The 20,481-nt window shown below is 39.7% G+C and overlaps 2 protein-coding genes across 3 annotated transcripts; one reads left to right on the top strand and one right to left on the bottom strand.

Moving 5' to 3' along the window:
* The first annotated feature begins 81 nt into the window (after nt 1–81).
* On the top strand, nt 82–4,949 carry LOC134871325 (proton channel OTOP3-like). Its single transcript, XM_063894048.1, has 7 exons — nt 82–581; nt 668–804; nt 1,068–1,126; nt 1,226–1,380; nt 2,191–2,873; nt 3,180–3,344; nt 3,924–4,949. Exons 1-7 carry the CDS (start codon nt 155–157, stop codon nt 4,092–4,094), a joined length of 1,797 nt encoding a protein of 598 aa, XP_063750118.1. The 5' UTR covers nt 82–154; the 3' UTR covers nt 4,095–4,949.
* hid1b (HID1 domain containing b) lies at nt 2,971–20,064 on the bottom strand. 2 transcript variants are annotated; one of them, XM_063894046.1, is made up of 19 exons: nt 19,892–20,064; nt 18,577–18,726; nt 17,247–17,417; nt 14,719–14,841; nt 11,981–12,087; nt 11,193–11,309; nt 10,472–10,703; nt 10,329–10,385; nt 9,342–9,482; nt 8,838–8,928; nt 8,566–8,717; nt 8,306–8,384; nt 8,044–8,208; nt 7,363–7,584; nt 6,672–6,829; nt 6,484–6,570; nt 6,311–6,402; nt 5,754–5,912; nt 2,971–5,272 (listed from the first exon to the last, which is right to left on the bottom strand). In XM_063894046.1, the coding sequence occupies exons 1-19, from the start codon at nt 19,955–19,957 to the stop codon at nt 5,209–5,211; spliced, it is 2,433 nt and encodes an 810-aa protein (XP_063750116.1). In that variant the 5' UTR covers nt 19,958–20,064; the 3' UTR covers nt 2,971–5,208. The 2 variants fall into 2 exon arrangements, with proteins under 2 accessions (XP_063750116.1, XP_063750117.1); XM_063894047.1 differs by having other exon boundaries at nt 6,672–6,811.
* Nucleotides 20,065–20,481: the final 417 nt, after the last annotated feature.

The following is a 20,481-nucleotide window of genomic DNA, read 5'->3' as shown; positions in this document are numbered from 1 at the left end:
TAAGGTCAACATGAAAAGTAAACACTGCACCTTTGAAATGTGCCATGTTGTGAACACACCTACACTGGTGTCAGAGGCGCGTTACAGCACTTTCAGATGCAAGCCTTCACATGTTGAACTAGAGGAAAGTACAAAGAGAAAGTCTTCGTTCTGAATGGAAAGGGAAAAAAGAAGAAGGCAGGTGAAAGGAACTAAAAACAAATTTTGGAGAAAAAACATGAAGGTAGATAACGGCGTCACAGAGCTGGATTCCTCCCGGGGGAAAGCTGAAAATCTGCAAAATGACGAACCAGTTAGGAACTCAGAGCATCAGATCCAGGACCCGGTGCTGGTGTGGGTCCCCAGCGGGAGGCGTCTGATCTCGGGTCTGCTGGGTCTGAATGTGATTCTGTTGGGAGCTGCCCTGGTGGCTGGACAGGTTTTCAACCCCGAGGGCCTGAAGCACCAGGAGCCCCTGGTGTTCATGCTGTTGCTGATTGGGGTCAGTGTGCTGTGGATGCTGTGGTACCTTATGTGGGCCAGTAAACAGCCCGGCATCTGCCCACATAAGGACCACCATGCTGGGGGAATCACTGTCACCGGTAAGCTCCTGTGTCATTCTTGACAGAATACTGGATGATATTAGTTTGAATAGTGTAATAAATATGTCCTTCTCTCTCTGCTTCAGTGGTGCTCATGCTGTTTGCTGCATTCAGTCTGCTGTTGTATATCTTCAGGGTTGGTTATTTGATCAGCATGAGGGAGTGTAAGCCTGCTACTAAAGTGCTCTCTCCATTCATCGAGGCTCCTTTCCTCGTGCTGCAGGTACTGATTTTTATACTGTGGGAAAGAGAACTTAAAGCTGTCAGAGAAAAAAAAAGGTCTTAAGAAATATTTGATTGTGGAAGAAAGATCTTTGTGATGTCCCAGCTCAAAAACTATTAAGATTTTTTAATTAGGTTGAAACGTTTAAGGTAGATACAATTAGCACCTCTGTTCTCTTTTGCACACCACAAATTCAAAATGGAAACAATCCATCATTCCAAAAGGTCTGTTAATCCATAGTTCTGCCTATTTCTATGTTGCAGACGTATCTACTGTGGGCTCACTCCAAAGACTGCATTCACAGACACAAGATCATCACCAGGTGCATCCTTTTGTGTATTTTACACATATTTTAGATCCATGTGAATGTTATCGTTGCATTTGTTTTGTTAACCCTCTGATTTGCCTGTATTTGCTGCAGGTCGGGGCTGATGGTGATTCTCGCGGCTGACCTGCTGCTGTGGCTCAACGCGGTGACGGAGGACACCATCCACGAGGAGATCGAGTTAGAAAAAGAAGACAGGCTGGACTTCAGCAACATAAACTCATCTGAAGCAGATACCTCAGCTTTAGCAGGTACTTAAACTTCTCAAGTGTAATCATGCCCCTTCCCCCTTATATTTAGTGGGTAAAAGTAAGTGCATTTACTCAAGTACTGCAATTTTGAGGCACATGCACCATTGATTATTATTAGTATTAGGTGTTTACTACATTTTACTTCTACCCTACTGCATCTCAAGTTGACATTTTTCTCCTTTTTACCAAACTGTATTTATCTGAACTCTTTATTAACGCTATAAAACTATATTGTTTTTGCACAAAATACATGAAAATGTACTATTCCAGCTGAAATGATTGTTAGATCAGAAAATGAATTGGCAAATATCCTTTAAGTAATTTTTCCTGTAGAACACATTTCCTTGATCAAGCTTTACAAGCTACTTTTCTTTTCATATTGTTAATAATTGTAATGTATTGGTTAGATTATGAAGTTTTTTGCCTTCTATAAGTGGGATTTTCTTACTATTTTCACACTTTTTGAAAATCAAACAATCAACAACTAAGAGAATAATCAACAAATCCATAATCTTAATAAATGAAATTATGTTCTACAACTAACAGTTAAAACCTGCTTTTACATTAATGTTTGAGTACCAACTCTGTTATCATATATATATATATATATAAAAACACTAAAATGACAGGGGACATTTTTCTACTATAAATACTTAAATTTAGAATACATTTTCCTGAGTATACTTTGATACTTACTGTAGCTCACATTTTCAATGCAAATAATGTATAGAATCAGTGATCTTATTGAATACACCACAGCTTGTACTATATGTCTATATTTTAAATCCATTCCTCTATGACTGCTTCCAGGACTTGCAAATTCCACCTTGTGCCAGTGCAGTGCGAGTGCAGCCTGCCTCATCTTCAGGAAAGGCTTCGAGATCCTCTACCCCTTCAACATGGAGTACTACCTGATGGCAGGCTGCATGATCTACGTCATGTGGAAGAACGTGGGCCGCAGGATGAGTCCTGGTCCCCACCATGTCTCCCAGAAGCTCACCTTTCATGTTGTCTACCAAGGAGGGGTCATATACGGGCTGGTATTCGGAGCCCTGGTGCTCGCAGCTGGAGTTGTCATCTTCATTCTCTACCAGGTCTGGGTGGGGCAGCAGCAGCTCCGCCTCACCGCCTTCCTCATGTTTTATGGGTATCACCTAGCAGTCATGCCTGTTATGTCTCTGTGCACCCTGGCCGGGATGCTGGTGTACAGGCTGGAGAGGAGGGCCAACGAAGGGGGGCACAACCCCACCCGCAGCCTGGATGTGCTCCTCCTGGTGGCGGCAGCTATGGGTCAGCTAGCCCTGTCCTACTTCTCCCTGGTGGCGGCGCTAGCTGTGGGAACCCAGGGGCTTCTGGGGGACCTCGACCTGTCCTACTCTCTCCTCAGTCTGCTGGAGCTCATCCTCCAGAACATCTTCATCATCGAAGGCCTGCACAGGCACCCCAAACTCTTCGCCAAGAGGAAGGAGAAGCAGCGGAGCAGCATCTTCAAAGTACATGCTAGGGCTGTCGGCTGTTAGTTACATACACATTTTAAAATGCTACTTATATACTTATTTATATAAAAATGTCTGAGTTTTTCCATCATGCTTCGGCTAAATAGTTTATTTCCAAGAAATTATGAACAAATCTCTGATAAACACAGTGATGATTCTTTGTGGGATAACAACATTTTTACAGATCTTTCAAGTAAATCAACTTTTTGACAGCAAACTGATTTGTGTTTTGGTAAAACACCTGCATTTCTATGTTTTGAATACTATTGAACGGTTTTGTTTCAATAACAAACTCTGCCACAGCCTAAGAAAAAAGTTGCTGCTCAAAAGCCAGTGGAGGGGAAGACGGATGTTTCGCTGCTGGAGGGGAACACCATAGCGGCTGCTCAACAGCATGATGGGAAGAAGCCCTGGACCAAAAGAGCGATACAAGAAATATGTGCCTTCCTCATCCTTTCTAATGTGATGGTGAGTGTCAGTTGTCTGATTTACATGATTGAGCCTACATTTTGGTTGGTATTCTTTTGTATTCGTTGCTATCAGTTAGTTTTTTTTTATTTAAATCATTACACCCCGAATATTAATGAACATTTGGTAGTTATACTGTAGGTCGGATGTTGTTAAACTAAGTGAAAATAATATTATTGTATAACATTTTTCTAGCAGTTTAAGGACAGGGATGATTCTGCCCTCGAGCGTAACCAGGATGTTTGTTTTTTTTACCCTAGCCTGGACAAAAAATGCACCATAACCATTGTTGCTAATCATGACATTTCCTAGACTAAACAGAATAACATTTCTCCCTTGCCAATAACATTTTATTTTGGTATTTACATATAAAAATAAAATAATAAATAAATAAATAATTTGGTTTTGAGGAGTGATTTTTTTTAATGATATTTATAAACTTTTTGGGCAGTTTTTTGTAACTTTGTCCTTCCTCTATGGACACCTGAACATCTCTCCTAAACCGAGGCACACGTGTTAATAAGCGTCTCTTTGTTATTTCTGCTTTATAAAGCTGATATATGTTGCCTTTTGTTGCAGCTTTGGGTCATCCCTGCGTTTGGAGTCCACCCCCAGTTTGAGAACGGCCTGGGGAAACAGTTTTTCGGCTTCTCTGTGTGGTTCGTTTTGGTGAACCTGGGTCAGCCGCTCAGCGTCTTCTACAGGATGCACTCAGTGGGGGCTCTGATGGAGCTGCTCATCTCTGCGTGACCTGCAGCAGAGGCATAACTCTACTACATGACTGATATAGCAGGAAATATGAAAATGTTTAGTGGAAAAACCACATGACACTCACTTATGAGTTGGTTTATATATTAAATGGGAGTTTGGAAAAGAGTTTGAGGACATCTTTTTATAGTTTTGGTCTGAGACTGTTTTTTTATGTTTTTTCCTTTTAGTTCCAATAGTCCTTAAACTGCCTGCTTAAGACATTTTCAAGTTGACATACCATGCTTCAGTAAACTCTTGAATAGGGAAGCTTTTAGGTGTCTTAAGATGGGTGGTTGCTAACAATTTCCTAAATCAGACTACAGAGGTTCTTTAGGGACATTGAACATCATCGCTAGTCCAATTTATCAGCTTTGTTGTGTTTGTACTGGCGCTCCTGGAAACTATCCTAAGTTATGTTTGATTGTCGTGAAATGCAATTACAAGTTGCAAGCTTAGTGGTAGTACTGTTGAAGTTATGTGACAGGGGTGCAAGTTGTACATTGCCTAAGTTTAATCCTTAGTTTTTAACTTCCAGGCCAATTCCCTTTGTACATCTACAAGTACTTAAGTAGTGTCCAATGGTAAGCTCTCATTGGATTTTTGTTGAAGGAACAAATGGGACTCACTTTCGAGTTGGCAGATGAAAATACGTCATCCCTGCAGCACTTAAATAAAAGGACATTAAAAAGGTTCAGCAAACATTCGTATCTGCTTGGAGAACTGAGATTTTCCAACTGTCAACAGTTTGTGTTTGTCCCTTTCCTGCTTCAATGTGAACGTGCCCACACGCACAAACCCAGCTCTGTAAAGACATTTCTGCTAGTCTGGAAAAGTAAATAAAAAATGTTAAACACATATCCTGATTACATCAGATTTAATGACCATTTGGCAATGCTTATAACAGAGATTGGAAATGATGCACAGTATGTTTTGACACATTTAAAAATGTTGCTTGCAGGAATGAAGAACAAGATTATCTCTGCTTGTTTTAAATAGCTCCAGAGAGCTGTGAATGGTTCCTCGAGCAAAGTTCAGGTGTGAGGAAAGTAAAAACCAGCAGATCCTGTTGTTGATGAGTGTGTGACAAAAACAGTCGACACCTTCAGCAGCTGCTCTAAATCCTCTGGATCTCAAAGAGCCGGATATCCGTGTCGTACCAGATTGGAGGATCCACATTGCTGCAGTAACAAAAATCAGAAAAGAAAAAAAAGTCAAATAATTGTTTTTCTTTCCTGTGTTTATAACTTCAAATCAGACGGAAGTTTTTCAGAATAAGCTTTCTAACTTGCTTTTAAAAAAATCTGTGACATTTATACAATTCATGTAGCTTGTGATAGAAGTTTGCAGAGATATTTAAGCTCACCCACAAATAAACATTTAAAATATAGGGTATAGTTGCAGATCAGCCTCGTGTGGCCAAACATTATCATAACAACCAACATGAATAAAAATAAATAACTTTGATAAATGATCCTGGCATCCGTTTTCCCCCCCCCCCAGTTTGAAATAATATGCATAGGAGCAAACTTTTTAAATCATAAAATTCCTTTCCCACATATTTCCCCCCCACATGCCTCTCAGGGGATCCGTAGAATTGCCCAAAAATACAGCAGGTAAAATAAATATGTTTTGTACAGGCTTATTTTTATGTTTGTTTACCGTAAGTAGATGACCCCCCACATGTAGGTGCGGAACCACATGGCCGTGCCGGCGTTGGCCTGGTACTTCCTGATGAGGATGGGATGAGGGACTGGCAGGAGGCCGACCAGTGTGCCGTGCTGAAGGAACTTCAGGATTTCTGACTCGTCTGTCAAACCCCTGATGATGAAAAAAATACATATTAAACTAATCTGAATTATTAAAAGTACTTATTATTGATAAATTAACAATCACAGTGTGATGTGGAAGGTGTTGCAGTGATGACAGGATTTCGACCGTTATCGCAGTTTTTCAGAGTTGTACATTTTGGTGTCTTGGTAAAATTTAACAACGTAAAGGTTTTGGTTCGAGTGAAAATAGATCTCATAAATCCATTATTTACACAACCTGACCACCACCAAACGCAACAAATATAGGAACTAGCTAGTGAAAAAAGTGGAACATTTAGCATCTGAATCGGCAGGTATTTTATTAGGAGTTTGTTGAAACCAAAACACAGCTAAAAGAGAGGGAATATTGGACCTATAAGATATCCTATACTGTATATAATTTCTTACTTGTCAATGCAAATCTTCTCCACCTGAGGCACCAGCACTTGCAACAGCCTCATGATGGTCTGTAGAGGAAGTTTGGCTTTCCATGACAACACCTGAGAACACACAAGCAGCATGATAAATATGATAAAAAAAATAGAAGGAATAATAAAAAGGTAGAAAACACTTCCACTAACCCAGTCTGTGTTAGCTCTCCAGGGTGCTGATGATGATGATGCACTTGACAATCGACTCCTCGCTACTCCTGACTCTGAGTGGTATGCCTGATTATGAAATGAAAGCACAGGACTTTAACTTGACCTATTAGATGGATTTTACTTTTAGACAAAAAAACAGTAAGAGAGTAATGTGAAGTCTGATGTACCTCATGGTCTCTCTCTGAGTTGGACTCTGTGTCGCTTGCTCCAGCCACAGCACTGGTGTCAGCAGGAGAGTATGAAGGAGGCACAGTGATCATGGTGCCGTCCACACTCACCTGGGACTTCGCTGTTATCTTATCAATTCCTAATGGATAAAAACATTCTTTTTTTGAATTGCAGAAGAAAAAAAGTTAAATATTTGTAGTTCAGTATTAACATAATTCAGCTCTTTGCAGGCTTGAAAGCTGGAAAGATTCTCTTAAAAACTTCATGGGGCACTTTAGCTTTTGACAACTTGGAATCACAGCTGTTAGTAACAGCCTGTTACAACTTGTTTCAATGGACATCCAGAATATACCAAATAAAAAACATCTATAGAAGCTTCTCAAACAACCAGTTATTTGTCCTTGATACCTACATTAAAAAAGACCCATAATGACAACAAATAAGCACAAATGAGACACACAAAAGACTGCGAAAAAATAAAACATAAGTACAAAAAGTGGTCGTTCATATATAATTTAAAGACCAATTTGTTTATTTGTAAAAACATGGGGACATTTCTTTTTAAATGTGGTGAAAATGAGATTTCCAAATTCCCAAAAACATTTGACTCTTAATTAATATGTAAAAAAATATATATGCAAGTAATTTACTGGGAAGGTTTCCTCTGTATATTAGTGTCTCCTTTCTTACCTGGAGTGGCCTCTAAACTGGCTTTGAGTGTTCCCGGCTCAACATAATCAGCAGGTCTGCTCCTCTCTATGGACTCTGTCTCTGTGGAGTTTGTCCTGGAGATCCCAGACTTCTTCTTCTTCTGCAGAACCCTCTGAATAGATGCTGTGTCGGACGGCAGGTTGGCCAGCTGGTGGAAAACATTACGCTTCCGGATGATGGCATACACAAGGTTGGAGTTACCTGTGAGGGAGATTTAGTTAGGAGTTTGTGTCTGAAAGAGCCACTTAAGCACATTTTCATATTTGACTATTTTTCCATTTGTTGATGTTAGCATGACAGATTACAAATACAAAAGGAGCTGGTTTGAGTCCAACTTATAACTATTTTTAACGGTGTCAGTTTGTACGGGTCAACGTTCAATCCTCCACGCAAACAAAAGTTAGTCATGGAGTTCCGCAAGGCTCTGTACTTGGACCTATTTTGTTCACCTTATATAATGCTTCCGTTAGGCAATGTTATAAGGAATCACACATTAACTCTCATTGTAATGAGGATAATACTCAATTATTTTTATATAAAAACAAATGTAATGATGGTGATTTGGTGATACTGTAATTTACTTGAAAAAACAAACAAGGGTTCCTAGAAACTTGGTTTATTTAACAAACCACCACTATTATTTTACTATTATTTTCTTACCATCAAACTGATATTGGATGATGTTGTTGAAGACCTCCAGCAGGAAGAAGACAAGGTGGTGGTTCTCAGGCGAGGAGAAAAGGAACCAGGGGGTGGAGAAAGCCTCCAGGAGGTGGAGCAGCTTGTTAGCCGCCACCATGGAAAGGCTCTTCAGATAAGGTGAAACTGTAGAGGGCAAAATAAAGTTAAAATGACACAGAAGATTTATCTGCAATTCTGACATTAAGCCACTAGGGTGCGACACTTCCTTTGTGATACTCACTGTTCACTATTACTGTAAGTAAGCAGTCAAACAGAGGCTGCAGACGCTGGTGTCCACTGGTGGTAATCTTGTGGAAGATCTAAAAATGATCAGATTAAAACGTATTCATTCACATAATACAAACATAAATAAAACAGAGGGACAATGTTGACAAAAAAAAAAATACAGACTTGAAAGTAAATAGTATACAACTCATCTGTTTGGGGTAAATCGTTCTTTACTAAAGAATATAAACTATGCTCTAACATCAAATGTCTTACAACAATGAGCAGGTCTGCGTGGGTTCCTGTGAAGACAGGGATGTCCATGGGGACGTGCAGAGTGAACGGCTTGTTCAGACGTACACCGAAGTTCCTCTCCCCGCTCAGCAGCAGCAGGATGAACACGCCGATGTGCATGAGGCCAACACGAGCTGCAAACACACATGTAAAACGACAGATTATTCCAGGGTATGAAACAACAATCTATGCAAGTTACCACTCATCTCAACATGCATGTGCAAAGATAAATATATCTAACCCGTGAGACTCACACGGATCTGCTCTGGCATCGTTGAGGCTGAAGAGGATGGGAACCAGCACGTCCAACACATCGCTGCTCTTCAGCACAAAGAACAGGAATTTCTAAAACACACAAACACACCTGAGTTTCCCTATTCATCCGTCTTATTCCCTCACATCAAGAAATACATGATGATGAATTTCGGTAGCTTTATTTTAAACAGGGCTTTGTCGGAAATCCCTTCGATATTATGTAGTGTTTTTTAGTGATCATGCTAGTAAAGCAGAAGAGACAAGCATATGTTGACATCAGGGCTGCACAATAATAACAACATTCTTTTTTAAAGCGCAATATGGATTTGGTGCAATATCGCAAATCACAGTAGCACAACATTTGGTGAAACAGTGTTCAACAACAGTCAAAATTATAGCAACTTCTTATTTTATCCAAATCGTGCAGTCCTCAATGAGACCACTTATTTTTCTGTGTTCATTGATAGAAGCTTAGCATCATTCAGATAAACGGAGCTCCACACCTTGTTGAAGTCACAGAACTTCCAGAAGAGGATGAGCAGCTCCTGGTGGAACTGGATCTTCTTGGTGGAGCGGGGTAGGTATGTCTGCACCAGAGGGTTGTTCATCAGCCTCCCCAGACCTTTCAGGATAAAACTTAAGTCCTGATGAAGTCAGATAATATTGTAGGGTGTTAAATTTTACCTATGGACGGTGGAATATCACTCTTTCATTTGCATGGATGCACTTTTTCAAATTCCTATCTATAAATATAACATTCATTCAAATATATTAGAAGCTCAGATGTCGTACATACTCTGATCTTAGATTGTCATTCTATTGTAAAGGAGCATTTAAGTAGGTGACATATCTCTCCTCAGATCAGATTATTTTCTGAAAAGTATAGTCACATAACATAGCAGTGCTGTCGACCCACAGCTGATGAGAGTAAAGTCTAGCCAATGTTCTCCGACAGGGGAGGTCAGGAAGATTGAAAGTCTATATGATGTGTTGCTGTTGCACAATATCTAATGCTTTTATAGGTTTTTTTTCAAAAAGCACTTTGAATTGCATTGCGCTATATGAATTAACTTGCCTTTCCCCAGCAGGCGACATGGCAATAAGGGCAACTTTGTGAAAAAAATGAGAGTATGGGGGTAATCAATGGCGTCTATCAATTATAGGGTCAGTAGTTCCATCCCGGTCCCCGAAGTGAACATTTTAAAGTGTCCATGGGCAAGATACTTAACACCAAATTGCTCCTCTTGTAGGCATGTATACGGTTTGAAAAAGTATATTAGTGGTATTGGATAAAAGCCTCAGGTAAAAGACATGTAGATGTAAATTGTTTTGAGAGTAAAATAGTGAGACAACAAATGTTGCCTCAAAAACAGTTGTTGAAGGATTTGACTAATGGATCATGTCAGATAATGATTGTTCTATGATAGTGATATTGGCCATATCAAGCCATTATTGATACTGAAAATCTGATTGGGACATCCATAATTTACCTCTTCTCTGTGTATCCTGGAGAGATAATTCACAAAGAGGTTATCAGGTCCAGCTGGCTGAAAAAATAAATAAAACAGATGATTTTAAACTGAACCAGTAAGAGATTACATTTGATTCTACTAAAAAAATGATCCCCTCTCACTTCCTGCTCTTCCCCATCTGAGGGGGATGCAGAGGTGTCCAGGGCCTGGAGGGCGGAGCCAGTGGCCGACCCGGCCTCGTGCTCCAGGGTGACGATAAGGATCTGCACCGCCTGCTCCACCAGCTGCTCCCGGTAGTCGGAGAACAGCAGGTGGTTGTACGGGATGCCGTAGCCCACGGGGTCGTAGGCACACACCACGTTGAGCAGGGAGGTGAACAGAGGCAAGGCATGTCTGGGGGAAGCAGTAAAGGACAGGTGGAGGTCAGTGGCATGGAGGCCTATCAGTGTGTGCAGAGGCGAGGGGCTCTTCAGAGGGGGTTACATGTTCCATAGTGTGGGGTAATGTAAAGCAGAGGGTGAGACATGTTCAAGGGCGCTTTTACCACTGGGGAATTTCAGAGTTCTATTTATATCTTCCTTTGTTTTGTTTTTGATATTTTTTTATTGAAATGTCCTCTGACTGTACTAAAAGGAAGTGCTGCCAGCTTTTTTGGCAAATGATTACACTTAGTATGATAAGAAAACATTCCATAACATTGTTTTTGCTTGTGAGTATTGAAGTCCTGTGTGGACATATCTGGACAGTTTACAAAATATTTCTTGTGTAATGCATATATTACAGCTAATATCTCTAAAAGAAGCTGCACTAAAGATGATTTTAGGGTCAGTGCATCACCAGTACTCTTGGCCTACATGTTCAGGTTATGTTTGTTTGTGTCACCTGTTTTCTGAGGAGCAGAAGAAGGACACCCAGGGGTTTGGGTTTTTACACTCAGACGAGGGGGGGAGGTACATGGCCTCAGACAGACAGGTGAGGAGCAACTTCAGCAGCTCCGTCCTGAACAAACAAGAACACAAGACAAATGTTAGTTAAACATTTACCAGAAATCTCTTTATACTATAGCCTGAATGATTTGAAAAAAAGACCTGGCAACCAGTTTTATTCTAAATTACCATAATACCATATCTGGTATTATTTGACAGTTATTTCTTGTAACACAAAGTTCTAGCTTGATTTTTCAGATTGGCTGATGGTAGCAATGTATTTGGAGGACAATGAATCCAGGGTTTCTGATTACGGCCATTTAAATTCATCATGTTGAATCTTTTATAAGAAAGTTGTTTTTGTTTGTCGTTAGTTTGCTTGTAAATTCCCTTCATTTTTGAGTAATTAAACTATATCTCCCGAGTATCCTCTCTCTCCTTTTTCCTCACAGTTATTTTATATGTTGCTGCTTCCCTTTGTACCCCTAGTTTTCAAGCGAACGCAACACTGCTGTACCACCATCAGGCAAAATGCCATCAGACTTGGGTGAAATAACTAAACATTTTTACCCAATTGCAGTGCCTGCCAACGAGATAACATTGCTTTTGATTGACACTTTACCACACACACTGGTAATTTATTCAGTTGTGATTGCACTCCTTTCTACCACATTTTATTTAATTAAAATGAACGAGACAACTCAAAATAAGTTCTTCACAGTCCCTGCTTGGCTGCAGTCTCACCTGTTGAGGTCGTGGATGTAGTTGAGAGGAGGGGACTGAGCAAAGCCCACCCCGGCCTCCCAGATGTACTCGCAGCTGTCTATGGATCGAATGCCCTCGGCTGTGTCCTGCAAAACAGACAAAAGGAATGAAAAAATGTCATTGTATTTATTATAGAACATTTTTATTTCAGTCTTGGCATAACCTGAATTTTCAATAGAAGTTAAACTTAAAACATTCTTTCAGGATCAAACTTCTCAATTATTGTAAATTGACTTTTTGAGGATCTTGTAAGCATTGTCTTAAGCTCTGGAAAACACAATATTCATTGGCGGATATATCTGTAGGTTTTCTGTTGTATTTAAAAAAGAATCTGAAGTGAAATTACCTAATTATGTTCAAATTAAAAGACATTGGGACTCTCAAACACCCACAATATCCTAAAGAGAGGTCAAGACAAAGGAACCACCTGCTACATTTTTATAAAATGCCAACAAGGAGAACACGAAACTATATGTTTTCGGCCCAAAAATCATGGAACTGCATTTTCTGTTAACTCATTTCCTATTCACCGATTCAGAGCATCTCAGGTTACATAAATATTTGCAAAAGGGCAACATTTCACTCTAAACAGAGCAGTGGGACTGTGTTCACACCTACTTTACACCATGGCATTATACAAGAGGACTAAGCTGACAATATCTGCATGTGACACCTCAGCACCGATAACTACAGTGTCATTTATAGATGTGACAAGGTGCTGCCATTGTTCTTTAGAAGTAAACTGACAACAAAGGGCACCCTGCCACACCACACCAAAAGTAATTTTGTGTTTAATCAGACCCAGGAAGCATTGATTTGGGGATTTTGAATAGTGAACAACAACATCTTTGTCACATTCATATTGCTTTTTAGAAAACATCTGGTGTTGCCAAAGACATACAACACATCCAAAAAGAGAAAGAGAAATACTAAGAAAAGACAAGTGAACAAAGAACAAAGTGATGCAAACTACTAACAAAAGACAGAAAACGACTACAATGACATGCAAAACAACCACACAGAGACTCAAAAGATCATGAGGAGAAACAAAATGACTACCAAGAGATGCAAAATGATCAAAAAGTGACAGAATATGAGTAAAACAATCTTCAAACAGATGCAAAAAGAGACACAAAATTAGTGATGAGTGAGATCTAAGACTACCAAAAACATATATATTGGAATCTGTGGCTCTCGCTCCACGGCTCTTTCGTTTTATAATGCGTTCCAATTCTTAGTATTTTGGGTGTACTGACTCTTTGACACAGACGCCTTTTCACCTTCAAATCACCACATCGTTACTGGAAAGTGAAAACTAACCCCAAGCCAGGTCTCTGTGTGTTTGTGCATGCATGCTTCACAGGTCACAGAGGCAGGTGGGAACAAACCTCAGCCTCTGGGCATTTTCCACCTCCTAATGCACAATTTACACCAGTTCCACTGAAATGAACAGTTCCTAGGGGCAGAGAGGTGTGAGGAGTGCTCTGATTATAGAGGTAAGGACCTGCAGTACAGCTACTTCCTGTCACCTCCTATGCTCTCCAGCCCCACACGTTTGCTCAGCTGGATTAAGTAGCGTCCACCCTCCTCTTCTCAGCCCAGTTGTCAAACATGGCCACTCCTCCCTTCCTCTGTCTCAGATAGAGTCACTCATTAACTCCAGCTACTGAAGTTTGTTTGGAGGAGATAAGAACAGTGACTGTACTGCCACGGGGCTTAATAACAAGGACTTGCCTCTTACATAAGTATTGACATTGTTGTAACTTAAGGGCCAACATGTATAGGAAGGCTTATTTCTTCTTCTGTGGAAAGTTTCTTTAAAGAATAGTGGATAACTAATATGCCAGTTAGATGTGAAGATTGATATCTATGTAATTTCTAGGTTAGGGCTGCATTATAAAAAAGGAAAATGTAGGCTACACGATATTATTGAATACAGCAATAACAATATTGCTTGCAATGAAAAGGGCAGCAGTATTAATATACATCTTATCAAATTAGTTCTTTTTCCAAATTGTGCAGCATTTGTGATGAAATAACAAATATTAAAGTGAAAATTGTGTCCTTTTGCTTAAAGTATACCGCAACTGACTTCTTAACTGTGTCACCATTATTTATATCTTTACAACCAATGTATTTATAATTTATTGGGTTTACTAAAGCACAAACTCATTTGCAAGAAAACCTAACTACTCAAATTTGCTCACAATGTGCACTAGTTTGACGCATTTCACTGGTTCCAGTCCCTATGAGACCAAGTACAGAGTGCGCCCAGGCGCCAAACCATGGCAGCCCCTTCACTGTAAAACCCCTTTACTAATGCAGGTGTGTTTTTTATGTGTGGAGAAGTGAGCATTTAATTTCCCCTCGGGGCCTCTTAAAGTATGACTTAAAAATAATCTGAATTAGCATTTGTCCCATATTCCATCATCCATAATCTGTATTAAACGTCTGAACAAGCGATTGATACGATCTGATTAGAAAAAAGTATATACATATGTCACAAAATGTTGACTATAAATCCTGACCAACTACACATGTTCTGCAGAAATGTCATTCACGAATAATGAACAAGCCCTAGGCAAAGCTTCTCCTTAATTAGATTCTGAATATTGGCAGGTTTTTGCGTCCAGCTGCACTGAGGGATAAACAGGCCACAGCTGAACGTCTGCCACACATGAGTGGCGGTGTAATGTAGAAGGGTACTCTGTACTCACCGGGCTGTTCTTCTTGTGGCTCTGAGCAGTGAAATCTGGACAGAAGAGCAGGTCAGAGATGGCCAGCAGCAGGGATTCAGCCAGCGGCCGTGCTTCATCATCAATACCATCTTCATCCAAATGCTGGAGAAGAAAGAGAGAGTTAAAAGACGTCAGCATTTGTAGTTTTGCAATTATAGACACCATATGTGAATTGAGAATGTGGTGATTTGTGGGTTATCAAGGAAGTATAACTTTAGGTCACTCAAGTCAACAGTAAAGTGGCAACACTACGGACTCAAATTAGTACTTACAAGTAAACAACCTTCAGTCATAATGCTCGTTAAGTAAAAGTAAACAGTATTAACAGTAAAATTTACTAAGTTTGCAAAAATGTACATTTGGTCTCGAGAGTTGATTGATACCAATCTGGTATCTGACAGCTAAGCCACATCCAGACAACTGTTAGCTTAGCCTAGCTTAAAGACTGTAAATGGGGTCAAACAGCAGTCACTTTGCCTCCCCTAATAAAATGTCACACAAAAAACATCCATGTTTGTGTACAAATATAACAAATGAGTTATTTCTGGTTAATAATTGTATTGTTTGTAGTTAGCTACAGAGCCAGGCTAGCTGTAACCCTGTGTTTTCAGTCTCTGTGCTGATCTAAGCTAATGAGCTGTTTGCTACAGCTTCATATTTATCATACAGTGGTATAAATATTCTCTTTGGTGACTATTGCCACTCAATATCACCGAGGGATTGGCTAACTGTCAAACTAATTGGACACGTGTTATCTCAATTAACGACAAAGTTTTAGCTTTCAATATTTCCAAAGAAAAACAGCGTGTCAACACTGTCAAAAAACCACTGCTCTTCCCAGTCCCCATCACCCACACCTGTGCCGGGGAGGTCACCTAATACCCTGTGCCCCATTGCACCATCCAGTGCTCACAAACAACAACAAAAACATACAAATGGGCGCAATATTCTCATTTAACCCTCAAGTTAAAGATGAATATGACTGTAAGCATTTCAATTTTCCACATTTTCTATTGCTGTTATGCTATTATTGGCATGGTGAATTGTTTTGACCACAATATTTGTGTGGTAAATCTCTGATATCATGACCGCCCCGTACGAAATGTCATGTCTCGCTTATTTTTCTTCCCGCAGAACCACAAACTGATTTCATATAACTACAAACAACCCATTAGTCTGTTCCAACTGCTGCAGCTCTGCACTTGCCTCCAGTCCCACACTGTAATTAAGGGACATTCAATCCTTCCTAATTCAACCACTGGCCAGGAGGAGGGTTTGCGTGGGGGGACAATATAGGCAGTGTTTGGACTGTGGGTCCTTGGTCGGCCAGGTAACCAGAGAACCAGCAGGGGTTAGGAGGCAGAGAAGAGGGGGGAAGGAGGGGGGGCTTTCCTACAGTGACGTCGACAGCAGCAACAGTCTCATTTTACAGATCCTGCTCTGTGAATGTCCATCAATTCTAACCGCTTAAACTGTGGACAGATTAAACTTACAAACTGTCTGCAGTCGGATAGGATTTCTCTGACTGCTGTTAAGGCTCAAATGCAGGTTGGGAAGGCAGTGGAGGATTTATACATTTACCTCTGAGAATAAATAAAGCTTTTTTTCCAAGGCTAGTTCACAAGATTCTTGACATTTCTACTGCTTGTATTTAGCATTCCCATTCTCGTAAAACATTTGCAAATCCGAGTTATGTGAATTTTGAGACCTGAACTGTTTATTTAGTCGCCATCATCTTCTTCTTTCTTCCCCTCACACAATCCTTTGTGAGTGTTTCCCACCAACTGCTCAGTGGTAATGCATAACACTGCCATCAAGAATCACATCACGAGCGTGGGACTGCAATTATTGTGAGCGCTTTTTAAGGGAATGTTCAAATTCAACATGAACACCATTCAGTAACCAGTGGAGTATGAAAGCACTAGCCAGCAGCTAAATTAGTAATATTTAACAACTTTTTTCATCCACACACTCTGGACCCAATTAGGCGCACTGGTAGAGGTAGAGAGCCTTTGGCAAGATTCCTAACCCCAACTTGGCCTGGCAAATGTTGGGTGAATGTGTGTGAATGTTCGTCTCCCTGAGCAGGTGGCACCTTGCATGGCAGCCTATGCCTCTGTATGAATGTGTGTGAATGCTGACTTGTATGAGTATGTGCACTTTTAGGAGTTGTAAAGACTGGAACAGCGCTATATAATTGCAGTCCATTTACCCCGCACACACACAGGTTTGTGATTTAACAGGTTGAATTATTGCTTCCTCAATGCATAACTTTCCTATTACTGTCCTCTCCCAGAACTGAATCTCTCACAAGCTACAATATGAAATCATTAATGATGCAGTTAGCAGGCTGGTGACCTTTCAGTATTGTAGCTTCTCACCCATGTCATCTGAGCAGTAAGGAGGCAGACTAAGCGTCAAACAGGAAATTAGTCCAAGAATTATACAAGAGTGTTTCTGTTCAGCACTACTTCCTGGAACAGATTGAGTGTCAGTGTGAGTTGTACCCCCGCTCTGCCGGCCCCGGGCACGGTCGACCAGAAAAAGCCTCTCCAGTCGGCGTCCTCAAAGATGTAGGGCAGGATGCGTGTGAGCAGGCGGGTGCAGTTCAGGACAATCTGACGCTCTTTCTCTGAGGGGCAGCCGGAGTCTGCACCCTGCACCAATCTCTCCACTGCCTAAGGGAAAAAACACATGTGGAAAACTTAAAACCATAATACTATAAAGTCAGGTGTTTATACATTTGTGATTTCAATTTCGACAGATGTATGTATGCATTTTCCTTTAGTACGATTATGTGTACAACATCAATATTCTCTCCACCTGTGCCCATAACCTTAAGCAATTTCATACACATATACCCAAAGTTAATTTGACCTCAAATTTAAAAAATACAATTTTGGGGATAATGTGTTTTTGAGGAAATCAAGTGAGAATGGTGAGCCTTTGAGGCAGCTGAAAAGGAAGATTTCATTTAATTTTTTTGTTTTGGTTTGCAAAGACAGCAGAGATTGGTGGTGAGAAGTCATTAAAAACTAACGCCATGCAGACAAACATTGTATAAACCCAAAGATATTTATGTCCAATTCTAGAGGAGATTCTACAAGTTGGTATAAGAAACAGAGTTTCGGGATTTAATATTTCCCTTAGGTTAAACATCATAAACCTTTGATAGTGAGCTGACACAAGTTGAAAAGAAAATACAGTACATGATACTGTCAGACAGTATATACCACGTTATGTTAATCAATTTCTTTATTTTCCTCATGCTCAGCTAAGTCACATAGAACAGCTGTACAAGAGTTTTACCCAAATGTAATAGTTTGAAAGTTGTAAAATCTTATTTAAATGAGAACTCATTTTTGAAAAACTCAATCAAGATGATGGCGAGTGACTCGGTGAGCACCTACTCAGGAATGTGAAAAGATAAAACTGTTCCTTGCTGTAAGAAATGTAGGATCTCCTGTCTCCCTGCCTCTTTGTTTCTTTTGTTGAACGTTTTATTTGTCAGCCAGGTCTACAAGGAACACCCCATCTGCTTTAGTCAAATAACCTTTGACCTTTACAAACACTGATGTGTGCAACGCATAAAGTGTGGGAACAAACAGCAGCATTCCTGTGACTCTGAGTGAAGAATAGCTGCACTAAGACAACAGAATTTAAGGGAAATGTATTGAATCTTGATATTTGAGATGCTTAAAAAAAACACATTGTCTCAAAATTCCTTCAAATGGCTTGTATATTAGAGTCCAATGATGACATTCCACACCTAACTCCTTACCGCCTGTAACAACAAAGTTAAACCATAGTAGATCCATCCTGGTGAATGCAGGTTACCTTGTAGCAGAGTGTTGCCAGGTTGGATGGAGACTCCTCTCTGACAGCTCTGATCTCTGCTGCTGGCACCAGAGCGAACACATCCTGGACCGTGGTGGAGGTATCGGCCCAGAACTGATCCCAGAAGGCATCGTCTGTGGCTTCTACAGGCTGCAGGAGAAAACAAAAACAAAAAACATTTATTGTGTGTTTATCATGAGCAGAGTCTGAAGAATCCTCACTTTGCACTGCTCATTACTGTGCACCCATTTTTTAATACATGTTTCACGAATCAGCAATAATCAGAAGAAAACAGAATAAGATATTACTATGTAAATCATGATAGTTTTTTATGTGTTTCATTTTTATTCTAAAACCTTTTTTATTTGTTAACCTTAGTTAATTTCCCTCTCTTATTTAGTGATCTTTTGTCTTATTTCCTCTGACTTCATGTTGTGTCAAGTACTGTTTTTAAGTAACATGTTTAGCTACTTCTTTTTTACTCTTATTTTTCATTTCATCTAAATACATCTCAGAAAAATATTGTACTTTTAGAATTAAATAATGTTGGCTTTTCCAACATGACAGTCAGACATCAAATTCTACATATAATTGGTTCTTAGTTTAACATAAATAGAATTTGTAGGACACTAAAAAAATTAGCAACTAAGGATACTTTTAAATTACAAATAATCTGACAGATATTTAGTAAGTGATTAATCGATAAGTCTTAAAGATTTCAACATTGCCAAAGCTGCATCTTTAAATGTCTTTAGATTGTCCAAAAAACAGACTACATTCAGGCCTACAATCACAGATTTGTTCTGTCTTTTTCTTGAAAGTAACTGAAGCGATTAATCAATTGTCCTAACATTAAAACAGGCCTGAGCGCAGTGCCTGAAGATTCTTATCAACTTCATCTAGTTAGTTCCACCTTAAATGCACCTGCGAGGGAAACACATGCTGCCTGCAGGAAAACTAATTAAATTCAACATTTAACAATCATATGTCACATGTTCTAGTTATTTAAGGATCATTTCACAAAACAAACAACACAGGTGAAGGACTCAGATCACCCATAGGGCCAACCTGCCTGTTGACAGTCTTTTAAACGCAACAAGTAAAGAGAAAAATAACCATAATTCATGAGATGTATTTATAATATGTGTGGAAATCCTCATTTAAAAACTGACTGAAGTGTTTTCCTTGATTTCCCTTCCACTTTGTGTCATTTAGACTGCAGTTAAGGCTACCATCTGGCACTCTAACTTTATCTCCACAAGCTGAATTTAAAACAGAAACGAACAACCGACATTAATTGTTTTAAATAACTGACCTGTGTTTTGGTTGTGAGCTGTATCACCGCTTTCCTGAAGTGCAGTTTGGTGTCGGCGTTTCCCATGTTGTGTCACAACCGAACACCTCCTGTTAGGATCCGTGTTAAAACTGAGTCGCAGTAAAGGAGGATAATCTCCCTCATCTACCAAGCACAGGCGCTCTGTTCCTGCTGCGTTCAGGGGCTGCTCGGAATATCTATTTGCGAAGGGAATGTCATGTCAAAAATAGCTATACTCTTGTTGTTTTTGAATGTTTTTAACTGGGGTAATGCTTACTCAAGATGCTGTGTTTGTTAAAAATAACATGTGGTGCAACTGAGGAACACATTGCTGTAATTCGTGTAAATGCAAATGATTTGTAAATGAACTATTTAAATTTACAATTTAAATACATTTATATCGATCTTCATCATTTACAGATAATAGACAAAACAAAGACACAAACTTCAACAAAAAAAACAAGGCCACGAGTGTTAAACTGATAATAGATAGATAATTAAATTCTAAATACTCTAAATAAACCATGTAAGAACAGATCATGGTGTAAATGAAAGAAAAAACTGAAACACATGGGGCTGAAACTAATAAA

Source organism: Eleginops maclovinus, chromosome 10 (genome assembly GCF_036324505.1).
Source record: "Eleginops maclovinus isolate JMC-PN-2008 ecotype Puerto Natales chromosome 10, JC_Emac_rtc_rv5, whole genome shotgun sequence".
Classification (NCBI taxonomy): Eukaryota; Metazoa; Chordata; class Actinopteri; order Perciformes; family Eleginopidae; genus Eleginops; species Eleginops maclovinus.
Note: the sequence above shows the minus strand (reverse complement) of the source record. Positions and strands in the feature narration are given on the sequence as shown.

Bases quoted from the DNA above. Each gene is read 5' to 3' on its own strand.
- LOC134871325 (XM_063894048.1), top strand. From the start codon at position 155: ATGGAAAGGGAAAAAAGAAGAAGGCAGGTGAAAGGAACTAAAAACAAA. The intron at 805-1,067 runs GTACTGATTTTT...TCTATGTTGCAG, and splicing joins CTCCTTTCCTCGTGCTGCAG to ACGTATCTACTGTGGGCTCA. The intron at 1,127-1,225 runs GTGCATCCTTTT...TATTTGCTGCAG, and splicing joins AGACACAAGATCATCACCAG to GTCGGGGCTGATGGTGATTC.
- hid1b (XM_063894046.1), bottom strand. From the start codon at position 19,957: ATGGGAAACGCCGACACCAAACTGCACTTCAGGAAAGCGGTGATACAG. The intron at 17,418-18,576 runs GTAACCTGCATT...TTTTTCCCTTAG, and splicing joins TGGCAACACTCTGCTACAAG to GCAGTGGAGAGATTGGTGCA. The intron at 5,913-6,310 runs GTAAGAAATTAT...TTTCATCATCAG, and splicing joins GAGAAGATTTGCATTGACAA to GGGTTTGACAGACGAGTCAG.